A 25,721-nucleotide genomic window follows, 5' to 3' on the forward strand; every position below is an offset into this window, starting at 1 on the left:
TTTGACCCTGGTTTAAAATTAGCATGAAATAAGCAAGGAAATAAGCTTACACGAAAAAACAGAAGTCTCCAGTTAAAAGTTCATCTAAACATTTTGAAATGTCTCTGGAAACGATTTTTCACAGAAGGAGCTCAGACTGCGCGCATATTTTTTCGCTGCTATTAATATTGTGAATATCACTGTTGTTATAGCTGCCTTTGGCACTATATTTTACCCTTGAGTTCAGCTCAGGACACACTTAAAAAAAAGGAGAGAAGAAAGTATGAAAAAATAGAGAGATGAGCATGAGAAAGAGGACCTTTGTTACAGTGATTTAATGGTCTAGTCAAACTTCCAGGGTAATGACACAGTAAGCTGTTAAAACAATCAGCCTCAGGCTCATTAAGCTCTCAAGTTTTTTCTCTGTGGCAGGGCTACAAAAGGCTAATAGCACTGAATGAAACAGCCTCGCTAATATACAACCTTTACATATTCAATGTGCCACAAAACGCTGTACTAGCAGCCCAGATCCTTTGGAAAAATCTAAGAGGAAAGGGTTTGCCATTAATAGCCAAATGTTTTTCACATTTGGAGAGTGAGAAAACACTTTGCCATGGTACCATGGTGCTAAGGTCTATGAAGTGCCAGTGAGACAGACACTGATACTGTATGGCGTTTCATTAGTTTCATATATGATGGGACAGAAAAGGAAAGATGAACCACTAATGCTTTATCCTTTTCATGGCCTGTTATTGATTTAAATGGGCACGTCAAGCATCACATAAACCTCACCAAACTGATGTTACCATGACACGCAACACTTCTGTGCTGTCATTTCTTCCAAGTGAAGGCAGCAAAACTAGTTAAGTAATTATTGCAACTCACCTCACATCCTTAAACCCATAAAACTATTACTGCACGTGTTGATTTAATCTAATCATTACTGCTTTGACAACCAAGACATTCATGTACAGATTAATTTTCTTAGACCAGTATAAAAGACTTGTGAGCAGAATATCAGGTAAGTTTGAGAGTAGAGATGAAGAACGCTTCATCCCTCCTGCTGCTTGTAGAATTTAGAGGTCACAGGCCAGACAAGTCAAAACTCAGCAAGGAATTCAAACTGCAACCCCCCCAAAAAATAAACAAGCTGTTCACATTGGTCTGTATGTCCATCCCAAGGGATCTATCAGGCCAATTCTGTGGATGTGCATGCGTCAGTGGCCACCCAGGAAAAAAAATCCCATTGCCAGCCAGAAAGACACCAAGAAAAGAATGCATGCCTTTTAATCCATGAACACCATCATGGACAACCAAGTCATAATAATCATGCAAGTCATAACCAGACTCAGCTACTTGTGTATTGCCTTGCCATTTTCTCTCCATCTGTGAGCTGTGATCTCTTTCTATCCAAACTGTTACAACAAAAAGTGAGAGACAGAATAAAAATAATTGTAAAATTCCTCACTTTGATATTACTATGAGTTGAAGGTAATGATGGCAACAGATTATTTTATGTAGCTCTTAAGACTTCTGATATTTGACCACTGAAATTTACAAATATTACATTCACTTCAGAGGTTTGGGGTGAAAGGATCAAAGACCCTTGGAAATGTATAGGTGCGTTCACACAGTGTAGTTCTAGGAATGCATTTACAATCATTATCAATCGCTGATTGGAAGACACCATGATCGGAGCTGTTTTTGTTGTGTGACGTGGGTTTTGTGATAATGGAGATGGAATGTAAATGCGTTTTTTCAAACAATGTACGCTTATGTTACTGTTGGTTCCTATAGACCTGTTTTAGAAGTAGGAGCTAAATTAGTTCCCCCAAACAGATTTACCAGAACAAAATACGTTCCTAGTTCTGGTGGTGTGAACACCAAATAGCAGGAAGTTTCACCAATAGTTCTAGGAACTATGAAAAGGTTCCTCCATTGCGAAAACACCTTATCTTGTGTTCCAAAAAGACACGAAGAAGTCCAACTGTTTTCAACATTGATAACAATAAGAAATGTTACTTAAAATCTAAATCAGTGCGTTAGAATTTCTGAAGGATCGTGTGATGCTAAAGAGTTGACAAATGGCTTTAATTTTGCCATCACAGAAACAAGACATTTAAAAAAAAATAAAAAAAAACCTTTTGATTGGTAGTGCATAGAGGATGTAAATTTAAAACAAGAAAAATACAAATAAGTGTAAAACATGCAATTTTCAAAATGAAACATTCACAAACACATTATTCATACTTCAAAGAAGCCAAACACAGCAGTCCTGTACACAAAAACAACAGATTCCTGAAATAGTTCAAATATTCATCACCCATGAAAACTTCCTGTGCCCCCAAACTCCCACATGTTCCATATGATTTGTGCAATGAATGCTGTATGGGGCTGGATCTGCTTTTATCATCATCAGAGTTAAAGTAAAGAGTTAAAGAGTTCAAATTTCTCTATGTGATGAAAGTTAGTGGGTTCAGCTCACTCTCTGTGACAAATGCAGATGTGAAAAAAAATGTATATATTTCTGATTTAAAATAAAATTCAACATGCTTGTTTAGCGGTTTGTGGTACTTCAAACATTTCAAAGTTTCTAGCCTGTAATTATGTATCTGCTACATGGTAGCAACTTTTGAGAATGTTCCAATACACAGCATGCAGGGTAATGCCTGTTCCTTGGAACATGCATTGTGAATGTGTTTCAAACGATCCTGGTGTGCTGACCTGAAATAAAATGCATATGTTAACATAATGTTAGGAGTCAAAGAGAAAAATATAAGAGAACAACGACTACATACTCCCTTCCACAGCCATCAACAGCAGTAACCACAGCTGATGTGTGTTGCCAACCCCTTTCCCCCATTTTCCTACACCACTAAACCCCCTCTGTGCCTCTGAAACTGGATAAGACCTCTTGCCACTGCATGCTGCTGTGATAGGACCCTGTCTGCACCCGAGAGAAAGACAGAGAAAGGAAAAGAGTAAGAGAAAGACAAAGACAAAGTGAAAGAGAAAGAGAAATAAAGTATTCTAGTTTAAACAGTAGTATGGAGTATATACTTTGCTGTATGCCTTAATAAGTACATTGTTGTTCTATTTTGAAAATAGCCAGATTCAAATAGAAAGAGACAAAAATGACTAATTGGATTATAGTCTTTTGTTGTCATCATTAGACATTCTCTGGATGATATTGAGATATGAAAACATGTTATATGATTACCTCATTTTTTGAGTTAAAAAAGCATTATGCGTGGAAAATTTTGGCAATGTTCACTCAAAACCAAGGTGAATAAGCTAAGATTAATGATGCTATAATCAGTTGTTATACCCTGTTTGAGCAAAGTCAAGTTTTGGTGTAAAGTGATAATATTAACTAGCATTTTTGGGAAAAAGAAAATCATCTTCGGTCAAAAGATCGGAAAACTACATGAGGGTAAATTAGTGCTTCTCTGATGTTGTGTTTGAGTTCAATTATCCAGTTTTTGGTTAAATGAAAAAAAATAAAATAAATGGGTGTGATTTTGGCCCATTCTTCCACATAAACAGTCTTCAAATACTGAAGGTTTCGTGGGCCTCTTCTATGAACTCTGATCTTTAGTTCTTTCCATAGATTTTCTATTGGATTTAGGTGAGGTGATTGGCTGGGCCATTCTAGCAGCTTTATTTTCTTTTTCTGAAACCAAGTGAGAGTTTCCTTGGCTGTGTTTGGGATCATTGTCTTGCTGTGTGTCCTGTGTGTGTGTGAGTGTGTGTGTGTGTGTGTGTGTGTGTGTGTGTGTGTGTATTGTGGCGGGAGGAGCAAACTACACACAGTGGGCGTGGCATTAGGCCTCGGAGAGGCTTTTATTAACAAAAAATAAAACAAAAGAGGAAATAAAAGTGGCCAAAAAAAACCTTGTATGGGTGAAAATTAACACTTTTTCTTTAATGCCAAAAATCTTTAGAATATTAAGTAAAGATTATGTTCCATGAAGATATTTTGTACATTTCCTACTGTAAATGCATCAAAATTATATATTCATTTTTGATTTGTAATATGCATTGCTAAGAACTTAATTTGGACAACTTTAAAGGCGATTTTTTCAGTTTTTCTTTTTTTTTGCACCCTCAGATTCCAGATTTTCAAATAGTTGTATCTCCTAATAAACCATACATCAATGAAAAGCTTATTTATTCAGCTTTCAGATGATATATAAATCTCAATTTTGAAAAAATGACACTTAAGACTGGTTTTGTGGCCCAAACAGTAAGTTATACAGAGGAACTTAATGCATCCCTAATGGACGCTCAGTCCAGTATAATGTCAAAACATTTGAGGGCAAGTGACTATGGCTCAAGCCTCAGAAACAAGTCTCTATGGACCCCTGTCAAAACAGTCACTTCACTGAATATAATAGTGTAAGTACTCTGCACTGAAACTTGCATGAGAGAGAGTTTGAACTGTCAGAGTGAATGTAATATATGTTATCCACTGTAACAGGATTCGGGGTTGTGAGAGAGGTGATACACAGCTAGACTTCTTTACTTTTTTGGACCAAACAGTCTCCTCTGAGGATCTGACTGTGCTAATCAAGACATTTCCTGAGTCAAACTGTGCAAGAGCACCAGTACACAGATACATAAATAAATAGCCAGCAGTGTCCAAAATGTTTCCCCTGTTCAAACGCTCTGAGGTGGCCTTACCACATAATGGTGATTAGCTACTGTGTATTGCCAATTCCTTCAAAAAGCTTTTCCTCTCCTACTGCCTAAAGTCATGTCAGCATAAACACAACACACTTTCCCTAATGATCTGTCTTTCTATCGCACACACATAAAAGATTTTACATTCAACTGTTTACTGCTGTTTAAAATAGATCTGTATTGTGAAATCAGACTCAGTTCATGTAATTGGGCCTTTAAACAGTATCTCTTGGTTTTGTGTGTAGTTGGTCTGTTAGTATTTGTTGATGTGCATGTCTCTGAGTCTGGTTTTGTGAATGTTGTTTAAGTGCATATTCACAACACACAATTCACATCTCCCCCCAAAAACTTGCATATGATCAAATAAAAGTCACACACACATACACAAGAGCCAAGCCAGACACACATGCCACACTGAAAATTTCCTCTGGCCTGTTAATGGTTTGCAGATGCTGTGTGAATGGGGCAGAGACAGAAAGGGGGTCTGTTTGGCAGCCGCTCACTTGAGAAAGTCTTTGTTGATATCACCCCACATCAGTCCAGCTAAACCTGACAACACACTCACAGCTAAATCTACAGACCGAGCCATTTAACCGTTATCTAGGGAATGTGAGATAGAATATATTATTTTCATGAACTCAGGCACAAAAGGTGAAAAACTCTCTTCATTATGAATAGAAGCAAATGAGCTGGATTCTCTTGCATGCTTACATCAAACCAACATGAGTGGTATATTAACACTTACTTCAGGTGAATTACATGGATAAAAAAAAAAAAAAAAAACATTTTTCTTTGCAGGCATACTTATTATTTTCACACACGCAGTGATATATACCTCTGGTCTGGTTTTCAGGTGAGCTGTGGCCAAGAAGACAAATTGAGATGCCAGACTGGAATCAAATTGCCAAGGCAAAGAGAGATGATGACATCACAGTGATAAACGACAAATGTTAAACTCCTTTCAATTCTCATAAGCCCGTAAAAGCATCATTGGTGGATTTTCCTTTCAGAAGAGATCTACAGTAAATTTGCTTGTTATGAAAACTGAGGCAATGAGATCTAATGTTTATTTGGGAGATGCAATGAAAAACAAATTCAATATTTTTTTTGGGACATCTCTCTGAATGACACTTCCTTCAAGACCTGGACACACAGAAACACTTTTTGTTTTGCCAGATGAATGTCAAAAAGACTATGATTTATCGCACAATTAAAGTGCGTTTGATATCCTACAAAGGTTAGAAAATGCAGGGAGCAAGATTCTCTGCTTAACCTTAACCTCTGGTTAACCTTGAGTCTTAAAGTCTTAAAGGGATAGTTCACTGAAAAAATTAAAATCATTTACTCGCCAATGTCATACTAACTCTTTCTTTGTATAGAACATAATAGAATATTTTTGAATTAAAATTGGTAACACTTAAAGCCTTCATAATGCATTATAACACTCTATTCATAATGTACATTGTAATACATTACATCTTGTCGTAAATAATTATAGCTGACTTTAAAGTCTGTAGAGTAACTGTGATAACTGTAACTGTAACTGAACTTGATAAGTGTTATAATGCATTAACTGTGGTTACTATTATTCGTGGGATTGTACAATGCATTCTGAGGTAAATAACAAAGCATAATTAATACATTAAAACTACTTTCATAATGCATTATATGCCTACATAAAGGCTTTAAGTAAAGTGTTACCAAAAATTCATCTTTTATGATATTTTGAAGAAATCAGCTCTCTTTAGCTGGAGTACATTATGAGATGAAGGGGTACAGAAAAAGCCCTTATAAATGCTTCTTACCACTTCTGTCCTCCAGCTACGTGCTGTTGAACAGTGTAGCCAAACTGTGTCTGCCTGGGGCCCTTTATGATCCTGTGATTTCTGGTGTCAATGTTGAAACAGACATGGAACCCTGTAAAGAGACAGACAATTTTAATATGAACCATCCACAGCATGCTTAGACACAAGACTGCATTTACTGGCAAAAGATTCTACGAGCCAAGGAGCTCCAGCAATGACCCAAAACTAAGCAAAATTTAATTGTGGCTAAACTGAGTCTCTGCCAGAGTCCTAAACAGTTGTTTCCTTTCATGAACACTATATGTAATTTGTATCGTTTCTAAACAACTCACAGACAAACAGAGAGCAAACAACAGATAGATTTTTTTATTTTCGCAATGTTTTGCACTTTAAAGAGTAGAGTTGCTTGCAAGCCAAACGCAATAATTATTTTGTCAAAACTGAGTTACAACCTTCAATGAATCTGGTCTCCGGCGTTCTTCCGATCAGGTTCGGACACTCTTAGCACACCTCACACCAAGGGAAAATCTGATAAAATAATCTGTAGAACCATCAAGATAATCGGGAAATAGCTAGGATTGTCGGAAGGGGGGAATCGGCCCAAAATCTGATTCTTTTTTGGTGTGTACCCAGCATAAGATGACTGAGCTGCAGTGTTAATTTGGCTTTTTTCAGGTCTTAAATGGAAATTAATCTATCAACTTTAATTGTTTTGTCTCCATCAAAGTTCAAAGGTGCCTCTATTTTCACATGCCTTTATGGCTTCTGTTTATGTTCTGACAGACTCCCAAAGAACACAAGATCTTGGTCACTGGATTAACAAACACATTGATGGAGGTCTCCTGCTGAAAAGCCTTCATGCTCACAGTCGTGGAGAAAGCCTGCACGATTTCCAAAGCTCGACCTGACACTCTTCAACTCTGTCAGCAGACTCTGGTGCGGGAGACACAGGTATATTGGACCTCATTATGGATGAGACTAAACATGAAGTTGTCAGTCATCGGAACAAAATCTGACAGTCTGTCAGTCACAGAAAGACAGCAGTTAAGGAAGCTACATCTGACTCACAGAGCTTTTACAGGCAGGTTCAATTTCAGTCAAGACTATCAAAGACTATTTTGTCTTTTCAGCACCATAATTATGGCTTAACCCGAAGCAAAGGCTGAGAAAGATGACTGTTTAAGCTACAGATATTTATATATATTTTTTATTAAAGTGATAGTTCACCAAAAACTGACTTTCACCTTCAGGTTGGTTCACTATTCACCTTCAAGTTGATCCAAACTTACTTTCTTTTGTGGATAACAAGAGAAGATACGCTGAAAAATGTTCCAATGTTTTATTTTTGTTTCGGGTTTTATAAAGGTCCAGTTCTGTTTTGGACCCCACTGACTGTCATTTGCATGGACAAAAACAGCTAAAACATTCTTCAAAATATCTTCTTTTGATTTCTACTGAAGAAAGAACTAATGTCATACAGGTTTTTAGTGATTTGGCAAATATTTTTACATAAGATGCACAGTACAGAGATGGTATTCTCAAGTTAGAACATCACATGATGGCAACCCCATAACCTAAAGATCAGTATTCAGAAGCATGGCTCTTAAAATTAATCTAAAGCAAGTTTTGAACTTATAAATATAAAAAGCTTTGATCTAAGTGTAAACACAACTGTTAATTTATCTGAGAATTACATTGAATTACTCTGTTAATCTATGCTTTGAACCCTAAACAACAGCATATGGATATCATATCCCTGCACACCTAAACTGAAAAAATAAAAATAAAAAGACAAGGATTCAAAAAAAAAAAAAACATACAATGGGATCTTATGAAAGATCTGATTCTCTCTGGTGGCCCCAGGTCACCTTGCCTCCAGTCTGGCCTCTATACCAATGGAAAAACCAGAGGAAAAACATCCATCTACTCTGGATTCAATTAAAAGAAAAAAGTCTTTCAAAAAAAAAAAATCACATATATAATTTTTTTTCCAGCTGTTACCAGCAAAAATTAAATAGTTTATTGATGACAGTGCTGATAAGTATAATGTCTGTTACTACAGTTTCCATTCATCGTATTATATCTTGCAGATGATTGATGAATGAGATGAAGAGATCTTCCTCTTAGTAGAGGGGAGAGGAAGAGAAGTGAAGTGCTATTAGTTCTTTTCTCTCTCTCTCTCTCTCTCTCTCTCTCTCACACACACACACACACACATACACTTTTTCTCTTTCCCACATTCACTGTGTAGACAAAAGAATGAATGATGACATGCTACTGTAGTGTTGGAGATGATGTAAAAGCATTTTTGCACATTAATCTGCTCAAGCACAAGAATGCACAGGGAATAATGTGGACCACATGTTTTTCCTAGCCTCATTTTTGGTCACTGCTTTTCACAGAAAGTGATGAAGAGTTGTGAGTGACACTGCCAGTGACTGACGTACAGTATTATTGTAGCAGGAGAACTGTATATCACACTGTGAACAGCAATGAAAGCTCATATAAAGAGGTTCAGTTTGATCCTGGTCCACAAAAACAGACTTATTATCATCAGACTTATTCAAACTGTTGAACAGTAGTTTAAATATTATTTAAGCAAAGCTGTTTGTCACCTGCCTCCTGCTTTGTTGACTATCAGACGAAAACCTCTTTCCTGAAAAAAGAAGCATTGGCAGAGATCAAGCATTAAATTAACTGCTTGAACTCATTTAATTACATATGAACTCAAATAGTTACTTATATGAAAACATATAATTCACTTGTATCATGGCAACATGATGTTGCACTAATTGCAACACAGTGCAGACATCCAGAACCTTTTGATCTTCCGAAACGTTCCCTCAGAAGTCCTCATTTATAAATAGTCAACAAAATGAGAGCCTTGCATGAATCTAAAAATAGATCAGTCAGATGACCAGCAAAGAAGAAAAGCTGAATAATACCTGTTATCATTCTTGATAATGTTACCTTTTTCTAAGTTTTTTTAAACCTAAATTCTCTCCCACAGTCATTGATCACTTTTTCCATAGAGCTTAAATGCACATCTAAGGCATCCAGTCTGTTACTGAAACCAAACTGTACCAGACACCAGCTGAGAACAGCTTTACCCTTAAAAAAGAGAAAAAAAACCTAAGGGAAAAAAGAATGAGTAAAAAGGGGGAGTAGAAAAGTTCTAGTTTCCATTTAAAAGCCCAAACGTGGCAGGCACTTTAATATTCTCTGTAATATCAGCAGATCCTATAGAGTGGGTTTCCTGTGTGTGGATTCTTTTGCCCAGATAAATAAACCTCAGTACAGTGGCTGCAAGGGTTGTGCTCTGTGTCCAGGAAAAGGCCTGAGCTGCTTTTGGACCACAATCAAGCTACAGGAGCCACACCACAGTCATACTGACAGAGAAGCACCAGTCTATGAGAATGTCCATGCATCACCAAAACAATTTGCTTGACAGAACCATGGCATAGTAGTCAGGAAGGATGCATGTTTTCTGGCTATATGAGCAGCTGTTCACAGGGATGCAGGTTTGAAGATGGCCTACGTAATTTTCTGGTCTCATTCCCCTTTATCTCTCCAATGCATTGTCATTAAAGGCAGCATCTTTTACATATAAAATCTACATCTTCACTAAATACCCAAAACACTAACTGAAGAAAAATGTTATCAATATCTTGTAATGAAAATGTTGATGTTTTAAGAGATAGCTGCAAAATAGTGCTACATCCTGTTGATTTTCTGAGGAAATTATTTTAGTAAAGCTACATGCTTGGTTAAGCATGCCTGATACATGTTACATACATAATTTATTTTTGTCAAAAAGGAAGCATAACTTAACAGTGGCACAAAATTCAAAACAAAATTCCAGCTACAGCCTGCAGCTGCAATATATTCTGTCTAACCTCTTAAAAACAATCAGTGCCTCATGTTAGGACTCAGAAATCATGATCAGGTTAACCCAGGTCATGATTAAAATCAAAACATTTCGAAAAGAAACATTTGAGCTAGTGCTAGACCATATGTAGGGCACATCCACCACAAACCATCCATCAAAATCTAATTCATAATCAAAACCCACATCACTGCCACCAAAGAAAACTACCAATACTAATTCATTACCAAGGCCTCAGTTGAACATGCAGCTGTGTACAAGCCAACATGTGACAGACATCCCCCTCTAAACATCTGCTTACCCCTCAGTCGTCTATCCCCTCCTTCTCAAATATTTACGTGAGGAACTGCCCTGATGCTAATGAGCCTCACTGATGCCCACTGGCGAGGATTATGGGCCAGCAGATCGGCTTTTAATGAACTCCACATGCCAGAAATGCATTGCTTTGAAATGCTCTTCTGCTTAAGATCTCATGGGCTTTATGCTTTTACTGTACGTGCTGCACCTCAGGGTAAGATATACATTGTTAGACTCACAGATCAAGAGTAAAATGACCAGACATTGCTCATTTCATGCTGACTTTCCAGCTGTGAGCTCTGTTGTCTGGAAAGCTCATTGAAGGGCTGCTGAGAGATGGCTAGCAGGGGATGAGCCTGGTGGCCTGCGACTGGGTTTGTGGCCAAAGTAAACTACCCGTGAGGCACGTGGCATCAGCATACTGATATACACCACAGTCAGGCATTACTCACTAGCTCTGGAGTTCCTCATCCGCAAAAAATAACCTTATTCTATAATTATTATTTCCAAAGTAGTATTCCAGGTAGCAGCATCTGACATCACAATATGTTTTATTGCAATGTAAATCAGCTGCTACTAAGATCTAGGGCCAGATTAAATAACTGTTTGTGGCAGAGCAAAACTTTATCTGCCAACTACATGACAGATAAATACTGTAGATGCACTGTAAAAACAAAAAAACAAAAAGGTATTTCAAAATCACACTTAAATCACTGCGTTGAGATTTCATTCAAATTGTGAAAATTCCTAAAGATTTCTGAGTGTAACATGTTTCTAAACCTTTTTTTTGTTTGCAGTGTTGTTTGTTACTCCATTAATCTGTCTGAAAACTAGCAATTGGCAGAAGAAAGTGGACCAATACTCAAACAACATTTTCACCTATTGTTTGTATTGCAGTTATCTCCATTATCAAAGCAAAAGAGATATTTAACCTGAATTGTGAATGTGAGTTTTCAGCCTGAATGTATTGTCAAATGTTTCTATTGAGTTGTCCTTTTCTTGCAAGCTTCACACTAAAACAAACTGACAGCACAAGCTGTGTAGTCTGATTCATGAACAGAATCATGTTAGTCAGTTCTTTTAGTGAATCCCTAAAAAGACTCCAAAACTCAGGAGCCGCTAGTTTAAACCTGTCTTCATTGAATCCATCAGAGCACTTACTGAAAATGAGCAGCAATTGTTTGTACTGAAGGTTTGTGAAATATAAATCAGTGTCATTACCTACTGGTTGTGAGGAAGAGAGCCACTGCTTAGCCTTTCTGTTCTCTATAAACAGGTTGGATTTACGGCAGTTTTGACATCAATCAATTGAAACATTTTGTCATGAGTGTGCACTTGGGATGAGCCATAGTGTTTGTGAATTCAGGTCAGTTTAAAAGTGTCAACTATTCAGATGAGTATCTGATACAGGCCACATTTATTAGGTCATAAGCCACAAAAAAATATATAAATAATTAAAAAAAAAAATTTTTTTTTAATTATAAAGAAGTTCTAGATGTGGGCCACATTTAATGTGTGCAGAGAAAGGCTAAAAAAACGAGTACAACAGACAGTATTGTACTAGTATAATGTTTAGATTGCTGGACTTGATTAAAGCCTGGTTCACAGCTGGCTTACTGGCAGCTGGTCAAAATGAGCAACACACTAACCATAAAAAAAAAAATGTTTGCACATAGCAACACAAATGTTATTTATATCACTTACACATAAGTCATTTATATATATATATATATATATATATATATATATATATATATATATATATATATATATATATATATATATATATATATATATATATATCATCTTGTTCATTTGGCAGATGGACAGAAATGCAAGTTTGATTTTAATTTTCCCAGGAACTCTTGACCCACGAAAGCAATGAACTGCAAAAGTACTTGAATATTCTGTCAAGAGTGTCCTTTCACAAGTAAACTTTCATCTGGTTGCTCACCAGATCTTTCCCAGAAACAGTAAACTATGAACTCCCAATATATTCCTGATAACATCGCCTTTAATTTCAAAGTATGCAAGTGCTATGATGAAAATTGGAGCAAGGGTAAACTCCAGCCGTTCCACAGCCAATCCAGCATCCCCATCTATCAAGGGAGGTCAATTTAAAAGTGCCTGACATTGGAAAGCAGACGTGGGAGATGCATAGCACTGGGATACAATCCCTTACACACAAATCACATCCATGGTATTTACTAAAGTCTCATCTCCAGCTGCAAAGTATTTTGTAGTATCAATGGAGCATTTCCACTTTGCCTCTTTTAAATTATTTTGATTGAAAACAGGCAACACACACATACAAACTCACCTGGCATCACGCTCCAGAGAATCCAGAGTAGGTGGGTCCAATAGTACTCCATGTGCGTGTGCGTGAGGGAGAAGTGAGAGAGTGTGTATGCGTGTGTGTGCGCGTGCGTAAGGATGGAATATCCTGACAGTGCGCTCTCCTGTACACCCGGCTCTGATGGACTCTGCTGCTCCTAAAAACACTCTATATCTGAGGCAAGGAGGAGGGGACTGTGGCCAAACTAAAAGGAGGAGCTCATTCAGCCAACAGACAGATCTTCTCTCTTTTTCTTTCTCTCTCACTTCCTCCCTCCCTACTTCGGTCTCTTCATCTGTCTATCCATCTATGCTTGATTTGGGTCACCATGTTATGAGCTCATGCATTGCTCTTGAAAATGCTTTTTGTGATGAATCTGGAAATCCAGGTTTTGGGGATCATTGTACATCACCTCTACGGCACAAACTGATCTTCTATAATCTTCTAATTTGCTTAACATGCAGTTTAAACTGCATACGGTTCAGATAGATGCCCTCCGTCTTGATTGATGCAGAGATTTGTGGTCAACATAGCTGCATGTTACCATATAAAGCCCACTGACAAACTCTCAGCAGAACCTCAGACACCATCCAAACCACACGACCCAAGCCTATAATTACAGATTATATACTAACTAATACTGACGTTCTGGCTGCTCTAATAGTGAAATATGGCCCACCTCCATTTCAACTTAACCTTGAAAATCACAAAACCACATTTACTAAGTTTTGGTCAAAATGAACATGCAGTGTAAATGCAATCTTGTACACTAGCAAACTACCCAACACATAATATCCTGTTTATAAAATTCATAAGACAGTGGCAAGTTTCCTGTGAGAAGATATCTACCATATCACTGTACTATACACAAAAATAATAACTACTATTGTCAGGCCTTTTGTAAGTACATTCATTGGAACATTTATTTTTTTATATATATATATATATAATATATTTTTCATAAGAATTAAAGGAATTCAGCCTCTTATCTGAAACCAAAGTGATTATAAAACATCTGATGAACATTGAGCTGATTTTACTTTAAACATAAGTGACCAAAGGAAAGGGTGCTGCTTTCATTAAGAGTACTTAAAACGTCATCTTGCTTTCCTTTCATCAGATGTTTCTATCAAAGCCAAGCATTATAATTTGCAGTATAATTCACCCTCTTTGCAAATGAGGCAGCTGGGAGTTATGTTCTTTCAGATTCTGCAGAGGAATGCACAGTCAAACCAGAGAGCTGGTTAGTTACTCCAAAAGACAGATGCGGAAGAGAAAGAGTGAGACAGAGAGATATTTAGGCTATTCATACACAGACAAGAACAATATAGTGAAACACCTGAACTCTTTTCTGAGTGTGAATACATCAAGCACCATATCAATGAACATAGCTAATTAAGACTTCTCATCAAAACAGAAAAGGAACATCTCAGTTTCTTCTGACTCCTCTTGCAAACTTCTGTCCTCAGCTAAGACAAGCACATTGAGGAATGAAAAAGTGGGCAAATTAATAGACAGAAGGGGCTATTTGGTTACACAACATGAGGCAGCTTTTACCAGTATTGTGAGGTTGTAACTCATAGCTCAAGAATCCCCACTGCTAGTTTGCAAAATGTCAACAGTCCAAATAAATGATAAATTAAAGAGGAACCTGCAATTAAATGAAAGTCAAATTCTTTCTTTTAAAATAGGATAGGGGCCTGAGAGGGAGACGGGTTGGTTCACTCACTGTTTCCACATGGACGGAAAATGCTTTCGTTCATGATGTTGAGCTACTGACCAAAATTGCCATGCCAATACTTAAAGTCAGAGAAACATTTAGTAAAGAGAGAAAAAGAGTGGCTGACATATAGAATGGACTGCAGAAACAAATGTTTGAGATGTTGTTTTTCCTGGAAACCATACATTTATTTCTACATGTGGGGGTCCTGAGCACCTTGTTGAGAAGAGGTTGGAAATCAATACATATCCTCTGCAGGAGCAACACTTACCTCATGACCACAAACCTTCCACCAGCAGTAGCAACTGCAAACAATTATCCCAATAACCTCCACATTACCTGCTGCATGATGTATGACTGACCAATTAGAGTAACACAATGCCAACAAAATAAAGCCAGTAACAATCTTTGTTGCACTCAATGGATCACAGTTAAGGGTTACAATGCAAATGTCATTAGTCAACAGCATCAGGCCTTCCACATCATCATCATGGCTGCAACTAATGGAGAAATAATAACTTGCACTCTTGTGCAAATGGATTTTGCAATCTGAATAGTAATAAAAATAATAACAGTAATGCTTTTCAGAAACTGCTCTAATCACAAGGAAATTCAACATGATTAAATACATTTTTGGTCAATTCCAGAAGTCCTTATTTTGAACTCTGTACTCGTAAATACTGTACATAACAGACAAACATATAGATTGATTATTTTTCCATCAATAAAAACAAATATATTTTGGTAATCACATATTCCTTTGCTTTTAGCCTGGTTGTGTTGGCAAGAACATACAGCAAACTCAGTGACAACCCTGCTGTGGTCAAACCCTAGAAGTCACCACAGCGTCAAGAGCCAGTCAGATCAAACCAAATCTGGACTCTTCGGCTATTTCTGTCTGATGTTGATCAAAACATGGCAACCACAGTCAATAATGCTGAACTGTGGTAATATCTGAATGCCAGTCTCCTGCTTTGTTTTGTTGCCGTTTCTTTCCATTTCCAGAATTTAAAATAGAAACCGTCAGAAAGCAGATGATGGTTGACCTATATGACCCCAAGTAGAAAATGTTAACTTTTCACGATTCTGTCAAATAACATTGTGAAATTGCTAGTAGGGAATCCACACATTAGTCAGTTGCCATAAAAAGATTTTAAGAATCTTCCTTGAAAAAATAGCATATGATGGAGGTTGTTCTTTTTTCTTTTATATAATATGAATACTCTTTCATTAAATGAGTACACATCACATTAATCTATATGACTCTCTAATCCCCAGCATAAATGTGCTCATGAATCATATGAAATCATCCTAGGAATCAGAGATTTTGTGGTTAGGCCATGGAAGCATGAGTCAACCAATCAAACATGCAGAGTGTGATGTGTTTGGCCATTTGACTGACAGGCAACATTCAGCTGGAGGAATTCAGTGGTTTGGGCAAAGACACAAGTGTCCTCGCACTCACTCGCAAGCTGTGATGAAAGCTTTGCTTTCCCAGTATACAATATTTTATCAAGAGCTCAACTTGTGTAATCTTGGTATGCTAAAAACCCGAATCAACACTCTTGCTGTGTTGAAATCCAGCGGTTTGGACAGTAAATGGTGATCTCATAGCCATTTGCATTCCAGCTGCTCTTCTCTCTCCATGAGATCTGGCATGAAAGGGCTATTTTTGCTGGTTATGCTGTTCAGTTCAAAGACAAACTATGACAAAACTACACAAATAAACAGGCAAATATTACTGATGTGAATAAAATGATGTGAGATTTTCATGGTTTTCTAATGGTCTCAGAGTTCCTTTCAAGGACGCAGCAGTCAAGGTCAGGCTTGATGGTTGATTTGCGACTTTGTTCTTGAATGAGTTTACACTGAGCAGAAACACATTCGCTGAACTTTGATTTGTTGTTCTGGAACGTTAAACCATAGGCACAAAAATGACGTCCATAGACAATCATCTCAGTTCTGTGCTACCGTTCCATTAACAGTAGTGCTGAACTGGACCTCATCCACAGTGAAGTCAAAAATAGTAGCTTAGACATTTTATGATGTGCGAGAGATTTTTTTCTCTCTTTTTCTTGAGTGTTTTCTATGTTTTTTGGGGGGTCCACATGTTTTTCCATCTAAGCAGGGTGCAGCAATTAATTTTTAGAGTGGAGGTTTACATGAACTCACTTCACAGAGATGCTCTGACTAATTATTTTGGATTCTGAAGATTAATACACACTTCGGGGGAAAAAAATGAAGATTGTAATTTTAAGGAGACATTTATTCCTGAACCTTTAAAAATAACTTCCATTGATGAGGTCAAACAGATCAATTGATTTGTAGGAAAACAAAATGTTTTTCTTTTTTTTGGGGGGGGGGGGGGGGGGGTCACTAATACTGTAGGTAAACTCCTAACCTAAATCGGGGGTAAAACATACAAATGAGGCTGTATAATTTCATAATAAGTATACAACAGTTCACCAAAATTTAGCTACAAACTGCAAAAATACAAACATACACTAAAAGCTAGGAAAGCTACTCCCAAGTCAAAAAAAAAAAAAAAAAAAAAAAATATATATATATATATATATATATATATATATATATATATATATATATATATATATATATAAATTTAAAAAAAAAAAAATAAGTTCACATACGGTCCTTAAATAAATTGGCAAGATTATCAAGAATCACATTAGACATTTTTCATATGAGCTAATAATTAAAACTCATGTGTAGAAAATAAATCAGTAAATGGCATGCCACATGACTAAATAACGTCATTATGTTCACTCTCTAAGCCTTGCAAACTGCTTTGATCTGCACTACTTGATATTCCCACAGTTTACACGCTTTTTATTTGTGCCTTATGTTGCCTTTTCAAAAGTATATCACTTACAATGTTTAAAAGAACTTACTATAATTAGCTACATTCTTGCCACCATGGAGGTCTGTTCTACTCTTGGAGCTCCAAATTATCAAAAGTGTCATAAAATCTTGATATTTCTGAAGGAAAGTCTCCATATTTGTAGTACCGTGTGCCAAGGCCCTTTAACTCTCTCAGTCCTCATTGGTTTTATTATTGCACATGATGTGGTTATTCACATAAGAATACTGCTGAGAGAATGGAGAGCGGTTTAATTGTAAGCAGGGCAACAGTGTACCAATAGAAATGTTCATATGATGTGAAAAATGGCAGAGGCCTTTAATATAAATACTGAAAGCAAGCAAGCAAATGGTCTAGTCTGAGCAGTGAGTCATTCTTACTTTTCCAGATATCTGGCATTTGAGCTGACAGGCGCTCAGAGCCAGTAGCAACATCAGGAGATGTGGAAACTGAAACCGCACACCACAGCAGAAATAGCCACATGATTTGCACCACGTAAAATACACATGCACACGCACAAAATGCTCAAACTTGCAAACAAATGCACAGACATGGAGACACACAACCAGGAACCAACCAGGGGCAATACAGCTCCGTTTAACCTTGCAATTTATAACTGCTCCACCAAACAAATTATATACACAGGTAAACTCAGGGTACACATTAAACCACTGGACTAACGAAATCCCTAACATCATAAATTCACAATTCCTCCCTGTCATCTACAGCCAAACAAGGAATTTGTGGACAGAAGCTGTCCTTTGTAACCTTTAAGCTGCAATAGTAATGACTTCTGAGGCTAGGCTTTAGCGTTGGTTCGTTCTCGCTTGAGTCAGCCCTTTAGCAGCCGCTTGAACACAGGCAGTTGTTTCACCATCGACCAATTAGCTCATAATGTGGTCTTAAATCACCCAATGTCTTGTGCGTGCCTGCTAAAGGGAAATGCTCCTGTTTCATAGAGCTTCCGCATCACTTCATATGAAATGGAAAAACGCAAGTGGGGGAAAATCATATCTTTCTTTTCTCCTGCATCACCATGGAAAACCCAAAGCTCCGTCATTTCCAGCATGTAATTATTAGGTTTGAGGAGCCTTATACGTAATTATTTATTTCAGGGTTGACCGCTTAAACGCCGAACTGAGCCCCTGTGAGCAAGCCCTGTAAATGCATCCCATATGATGACATATTAGCAAAAGAAAGCATAATACTGCTTGTGGTGGGAAGATTTTTGCAGTAATAGTAATTTGCAGAGTCATTTCTTTTTCACTTAAATGTTTTTGTTGTCCTCTTATTTCCTAGCAATAAAGTCATTTAAAGGTACAATTTGTAAGATATTTGCAGTAAAATATCAAAAAACCATAAGGCTAGTGTTATATATTTTGTCCAGCTGATTACTAACAATATCTCTAATGTTTTAAACTACTAGAAAATCCCCATTCTAAACAATGATGTGAGGATAATACAGGTCCTTCTCAAAAAATTAGCATATTGTGATAAAAGTTCATTTTTTTTTCCCATAATGTAATGATAAAAATTAAACTTTCACATATTTTAGATTCATTGCACACCAACTGAAATATTTCAGGTCTTTTATTGTTTTAATACTGATGATTTTGGCATACAGCTCATGAAAACCCTAAATTCCTATCTCAAAAAAATAGCATATTTCATCCGACCCATAAAGGAAAAATGTTTTTAATACAAAAAAAGTCAACCTTCAAATAATTATGTTCAGTTATGCACTCAATACTTGGTCGGGAATCCTTTTGCAGAAATGACTGCTTCAATGCGGCGTGGCATGGAGGCAATCAGCCTGTGGCACTGCTGAGGTGTTATGGAGGCCCAGGATGCTTCGATAGCAGCCTTAATCTCATCCAGGGTGTTGGGTCTTGCATCTCTCAACTTTCTCTTCACAACATCCCACAGATTCTCTATGGGGTTCAGGTCAGGAGAGTTGGCAGGCCAATTGAGCACAGTAATACCATGGTCAGTAAACCATTTACCAGTGGTTTTGGCACTGTGAGCAGGTGCCAGGTCGTGCTGAAAAACGAAATCTTCATCTCCATAAAGCTTTTCAGCAGATGGAAGCATGAAGTGCTCCAAAATCTCCTGATAGCTAGCTGCATTGACCCTGCCCTTGATAAAACACAGTGGACCAACACCAGCAGCTGACATGGCACCCCAGACCCTCACTGACTGTGGGTACTTGACACTGGACATCAGGCAATTTGGGCATTTCCTTCTCCCCAGTCTTCCTTCAGACTCTGGCACCTTGATTTCCGAATGACATGCAAAATTTGCTTTCATCCGAAAAAAGTACTTTGGACCACTGAGCAACAGTCCAGTGCTGCTTTTCTGTAGTCCATTTCCTGCACACGCCTGTGCACGGTGGCTCTGGATGTTTCTACTCCAGACTCAGTCCACTGCTTCCCCAAGTCCCCCAAGGTCTGGAATCGGTCCTTCTCCACAATCTTCCTCAGGGTCCAGTCACCTCTTCTCGTTGTGTAGCGTTTTTTTGCCACACTTTTTCCTTCCCACAGACTTCCCACTGAGGTGCCTTTACGTTCAGCCTATACGTTCAGAAATATCTTTCTGTGTCTTACCCTCTCGCTTGAGGGTGTCAATGATGGCCTTCTGGACAGCAGTCAGGTCGGCAGTCTTACCCATGATTGCGGTTTTGAGTAATGAACCAGGCTGGGAGTTTTTAAAAGCCTCAGGAATCTTTTAGAGTTAATTAGTTGATTCAGATGATTAGGTTAATAGCTCGTTTAGAGAACCTTTTCATGATATGCTAATTTTTTGAGATAGGAATTTTAGGTTTTCATGAGCTGTATGCCAAAATCATCAGTATTAAAACAATAAAAGACCTGATATATTTCAGTTGGTGTGCAATGAATCTAAAATATATGAAAGTTGAATTTTTATCATTACATTATGGAAAATAATGAACTTTTATCACAATATGCTAATTTGTTGAGAAGGACCTGTATTGGTGTTGCATTTTCTAGATGGAGAGAGCTTCACGACAAACTTCAACTAGAAAGAGATGCTGATCTCGCTTGTGTTTTACTCGACACGTGAGTTTTTTGATTCATATCTTTACAGAAAACGTATGCTATTATAACGATCAACAAGATTAGTATTATGGGGCATACAAGCCAAACGCAGTGGATCTCGTCTCTAGAACCACGTGAGGATGCGTCTGATCTATAGTCTGATCACGTCTTTGCATCCGTTAAATCCATGATTTATCTTCCTGTCTGATTGATGGCCGTCAGTGGTTGAGTAGAAGACAACAAATCCCATCATTCCAGGCTCCTTCTTAGCGTCATCAAACCACACGATTGTTATTGTTTTGGTAGTGCGCCCTCTCATGGCAGGTCCTACAACCTGTACCTTTAACAGACATTTCAGCAAGTGGAAACATTGAGACCCTTCTCATCCCCGGTGCTCTAGCCACTGCTATTAAAGGTATAGTTCACACAAAATATGAAAATTCTGTCATTAAGTACTCACCCTTATGTTGTTCCAAACCCATAACACCTTAGTTCATCTTACGAACACAAATTTGAAAACCGATGAAACCTGAGAGCTTTCCGACCCTGCATAGACAGCAACACAACTGACATGTTCAAGACACAGAAAGGTAGTAAGGACATCATTAAAATAGTCCATGTGAGATCAGTGGTATGAGAATACTTTGTGCACAAAGAAAATTAAAATAATTTTATCCAACATTTCCACGAGTACCATGACAAATGCGTGTGGAGACACTGCAGCTTGTTTCCAAAGAGAGGAATGCACATGCATACATCGTGGTACTGTCATTAACATGCAAGGAATTCTGACACCGAAGAGAAGAAAACTGTTGAATAAAGTTGTTATTTTCTTTAATATTAAAGGAAACTATGAAATTAAAACTAAATGAGAGCATTTTTGTTAACTGAAAAAAAATTAACAATAAAAACATTTCCATGACTCCAAAACGCCATAAATGAATTCTTGTTTTGGATACATGGTAAATTATAAAACTTCAAGTCTTTACATTAAACATCATTAAACATTAGCTGCCATAAAAATTAACTAAAATAGAATTATAAACTAAGATAATCTGAAAATAAAATGGAAAACCTAAATATTAAGATAATCCTGGATTAAGAACATATACAACTCATCTTCTTATTCCCACGAATACTGTAAGGGAAATAATCCAATATACTATTAAAACTAAAACAAAGGAAATTTTCTCATGAGAATCTCAGGAAAAAATGGAGCTATTTGAGAAGACGGGAAGTAAACAGTGAGTATTGTACTTCCCTGTTTACCGTTTGCTTCTCTGATGTTTGGCCAGGTCAAGGGTTGCTGGACAGACTTCAGAGAAAAAGCCGCCTTTTGATCCTACACTGACCATTTACGGTAACAAGACATCATCTATATAATATGGTCATAACTGTGAATATAATTGCCCTTTAAGGAAACTATAAAATGGAAGAAGAAAAAAATCACAATTTCAGATTTTTTCCTAATGTGACTTAATCCCTTAAAATAGATTTGTACTTTCTGCTTCATCAGCTTGTATGATAATCACACCCAGAAAGTTACAGTTTCATTACATGTCATTTGTCAGGAATGAACAAGCCAGGGATTAAGCACTCAACAATATCAGTTTCCTGGACCTAAGGCACAGACACCACAGAAATTGCAAATATGCTATGGACAGAAGTGAAAATAAACACATAATTGCTCTACAAATGGGTATGACTCACTTCCTAAGTCTTTTGAAAAGGTCTGGAAATATCGCATGGGCATCTTTACAAAGAGTACTGAAATATATCTGGACGGCAGGGTTTGGATCTGGCCAAACAGCTGGGGACCTGGAGCGAGTGTTCAGCTGGAAATACCAGCTCAGATTTTCAGCCGGTTGATTTTACATACTGCTTGGTGAATTAGAGGTAAAGATTATTCCAGAGGCGTAGAAGCACCACCACTCCACGGAAAGAATGGAAAATCCCACAATGCCTGTAATGAATACAGGTGACCTATATGCTAAAGTAGAAACACATTATCTGAGCATATAATGGGCAAATAGCATTATCCTTGTGAGGGAATCATCACAAACTTAGCAGTTCTGTAGAAATTTCCTTTCAGACATTCCAAGAATACAGGATCTGTTTGGAAAGCCACCAGGAAGTATGTTGACATAGTCTAAAACATTCACGAGATGTCTCATAAGGTCCACATATGGGCATTTTTTTCCCTACATAGGTGTATAATTGGCCCACAGATGTGATGGAGGACAGATGTGATAAAAAACAGTGTGCTTGGTGAAGCATCTCTTTCTCTGATAGTGTTATTGATGTCATTAGCTGGGGTTAGTTATGATGACTGCTATACGGTTTACAACAGTAATGGTTTTCTCTGTTTCCCTGATGTTGGCGCAGACTTCAGTTAACCGGAAGAGTCCGTGTTATCAGCTTTTACCAGTTGTTATGAAGGGATATATACAAAATATTCATTGTACCAGTTACATTAGTGTCCAAATTTTACAACCTCATATGAATGAATGATGAGCTTTTCCATTTTTCTCTGATCTTTATAAATGTTTTTCACAACAAACACACATAAATGATGAAGGAAACACTGCCATGCTTTGACAGCATGACTTCAGAAGAATTTCCTTTCATTCTTATCTCTGGTTTGTTAATAAAGCTTTGCAGTCGACGCTCTATGCATGCAACTATGTGAGAGATGTAAGCAGGCTCACAAAGCTACTATAATTGAAGCAAGACAACTGGACTAATGGTCAAAGCGCCATTGTGCTTCAGAGGTGAGGTAGCTGACAGACCACACACACACCATATTGTTCTTTGGATTGTCAGTCTCACAAAAGCCACACACACATGAAAGTGTTGACCTTGTGTTGTGTTGACCTATGCACACAGTACCTGGCACTGGATCAGCCCAGCATACAAAGAGCTTAACCAAACATTAAATGAATAGATAAATGGATCTCTGACCACATCAAAGCATTTGTGATCACTGAGTTCAGGACAGCCTTAAACTATTACAATTTACAATTTACAATCACATTTAAGCATTTAAAACCATTTACACTTAGAAATACGAACAGCATATCCATAAAAACAAAAAAAAACTCCATTATATTTTAACTGCCACAGCATACTAAAACCAGTGTGAGGTAATTTAGTTCTTGTGTAATTTCTCTTATGCAGTTATTTTTACGATAATTCTAAATATTTTGCTATAGAATAAATTATGGTGTTTCTTATTAATGATACCCTGAGGGACACTTACATTTATTTATACCTAACCATCTAAACACTGCATCTAAGCTGTCTTTTGCATATGTGCAGTGAATCAGTCAAATATGACATGCAAAAGAATGTAATTCTTTATGAGAACATTATATAAAGCTTGTTTAAAGGTTATCACCTATTGAGAAGGCTTAATTTCCAGACAACCAGTTAACCCTCTGGAGCAGTGGTAATAACTCACCAGAACAAGCCCGTGATGATGTGACGGGGTTAACAGGTTAATGTCTTTATAAGGGGAAAAATGCCAAGTGAACAATGCAAACCTTAATGTATCACTCTAAAGAAAAATACAGGGAGAGTTATGGTGGAAGTGGAGTCACATGGTTTCCTTCCACTTGTAATGTTTTAAAGGTGAAGATCTATATGGGTGAACAATCAATACAAAATTATATAGAAAAAAACAAGACTACTGCAGCAACATTATATAGAAGATTTCTAAAAAGGGCACAGCATCCCTGGTCAAAGAAAGTGTTTTAATTGTATTGAATGTGCACCTGAAGTGTACACTTCAAACCTTACCAGTATAGAAAACCTGTGCTTGCATATAAAATAATGCTAATGAAATCAATGTCTCGTTAAGTACTTTAAAAGAGTGTATAACTTTATGACTGTTTCTTAACACATTTAAGTACACTTTTAAAAAGTGCAGATTGTAATAGTGTAAAAAAAAATTAAATAAATAATAGTCTGTTGTTGAGCTTTAAAGAAGTACACTTCTTTGAATGTGTTGACTAACATAGCAAGGCAATTCAAAGTAAATGCCTTGTTCTAAATTGCAAACATAAATTATTAATTACTAAATTGAAACTTCACTTTATGGATATATTTTTACAAAATATAAATATATTTAAATACATGATATGCAAGTTTCAATAGAAATAACATTACGAATATTTTAGTTTAGCAAAAATGCTTGTCAGTATTCTACAGTATTTATGATGTACTTATGTGTACCAAGTATAAAAGTCAAAAAGCACTCAGTTCAGCTTACTGCATTAAATGTAAATTTTAAATATCATAAAATGTTCATGTAATTAACATGCATTTAAGAGTCTGAAAACAAAGCACTCATTTTACAGCTCTTTTTAATTTGCTTCAAATATATTATTTCTGTGAAAAGTAGATCTTTTTACAAGTATACTTATAGTTTACTTCTTTTTCACTATCCAGTTCATTAACTAGTTCATCCAAAAATTCTGTCATCATTCACTCACTCTCATGTCATTCCAAACCTATATGTCTTTATTTGTGTTCTTACAGAAGAAAGTAAGACATTTTGGGAAAAAAAATATTGAATATAAAGTGTTAGTATCCATACATTTTTAAGTAAATGTAATGTTTAACTATAATTTTCCATATCCTCTGTTACATCTTATTCTTTTTGTCCGTATTCCATAAGGCCATCAGTTCATCAGGTCCTCTCCTGTCTCCTTCATGGAGGCCCTTACTTTTTCCCTTCGCCCCTGACCTCAGAGGAAGTGGTTTCTGTGCAGACAGCGTGTAGCTGGAACATTGTGTCATGTACATGGGAAACTGTAACCAAAGAAGTGCACATTAAAAGTTCCACTAGAGTAACACTTTCTGTGCAGACAGATCTGGTGGACAGTCGAGCCAGAATTGGGGGTCTGCCTTGAATGTCCAACTTAAGCAAAGTGTATAATACTGCCCCCTAGTGTAAGCATTCTGCAAGTGAACAGAATACTGGGAAATATCCTGCCCCCTGCTGCACGATCACACACACATCTTAACACCCAAAGAAAAGATTATAAGTAACACATGACCGGCACTCATCACTGTCAATTG

The 25,721-nt window shown here is 37.0% G+C and overlaps 1 protein-coding gene across 2 annotated transcripts in view; it reads right to left on the minus strand.

Moving 5' to 3' along the window:
• The window catches only part of itga11a (integrin, alpha 11a), a 41,052-nt gene extending 27,811 nt beyond the window's left edge, over nt 1–13,241 (minus strand). The window contains exons 1-2 of one of the 2 annotated variants that reach the window (XM_026267449.1): nt 12,971–13,241; nt 6,468–6,579 (exon numbers count right to left, since the gene is read on the minus strand). In XM_026267449.1, coding sequence (XP_026123234.1) covers nt 6,468–6,579; nt 12,971–13,022 — 164 coding nt within the window. In that variant the 5' untranslated portion in view covers nt 13,023–13,241. The remainder of the gene's footprint in view (nt 1–6,467; nt 6,580–12,970) is intronic. The other variant, XM_026267448.1, reaches the window with a different exon arrangement.
• Nucleotides 13,242–25,721: the final 12,480 nt, after the last annotated feature.

Source organism: Carassius auratus, chromosome 7 (genome assembly GCF_003368295.1).
Source record: "Carassius auratus strain Wakin chromosome 7, ASM336829v1, whole genome shotgun sequence".
Classification (NCBI taxonomy): domain Eukaryota; kingdom Metazoa; phylum Chordata; class Actinopteri; order Cypriniformes; family Cyprinidae; genus Carassius; species Carassius auratus.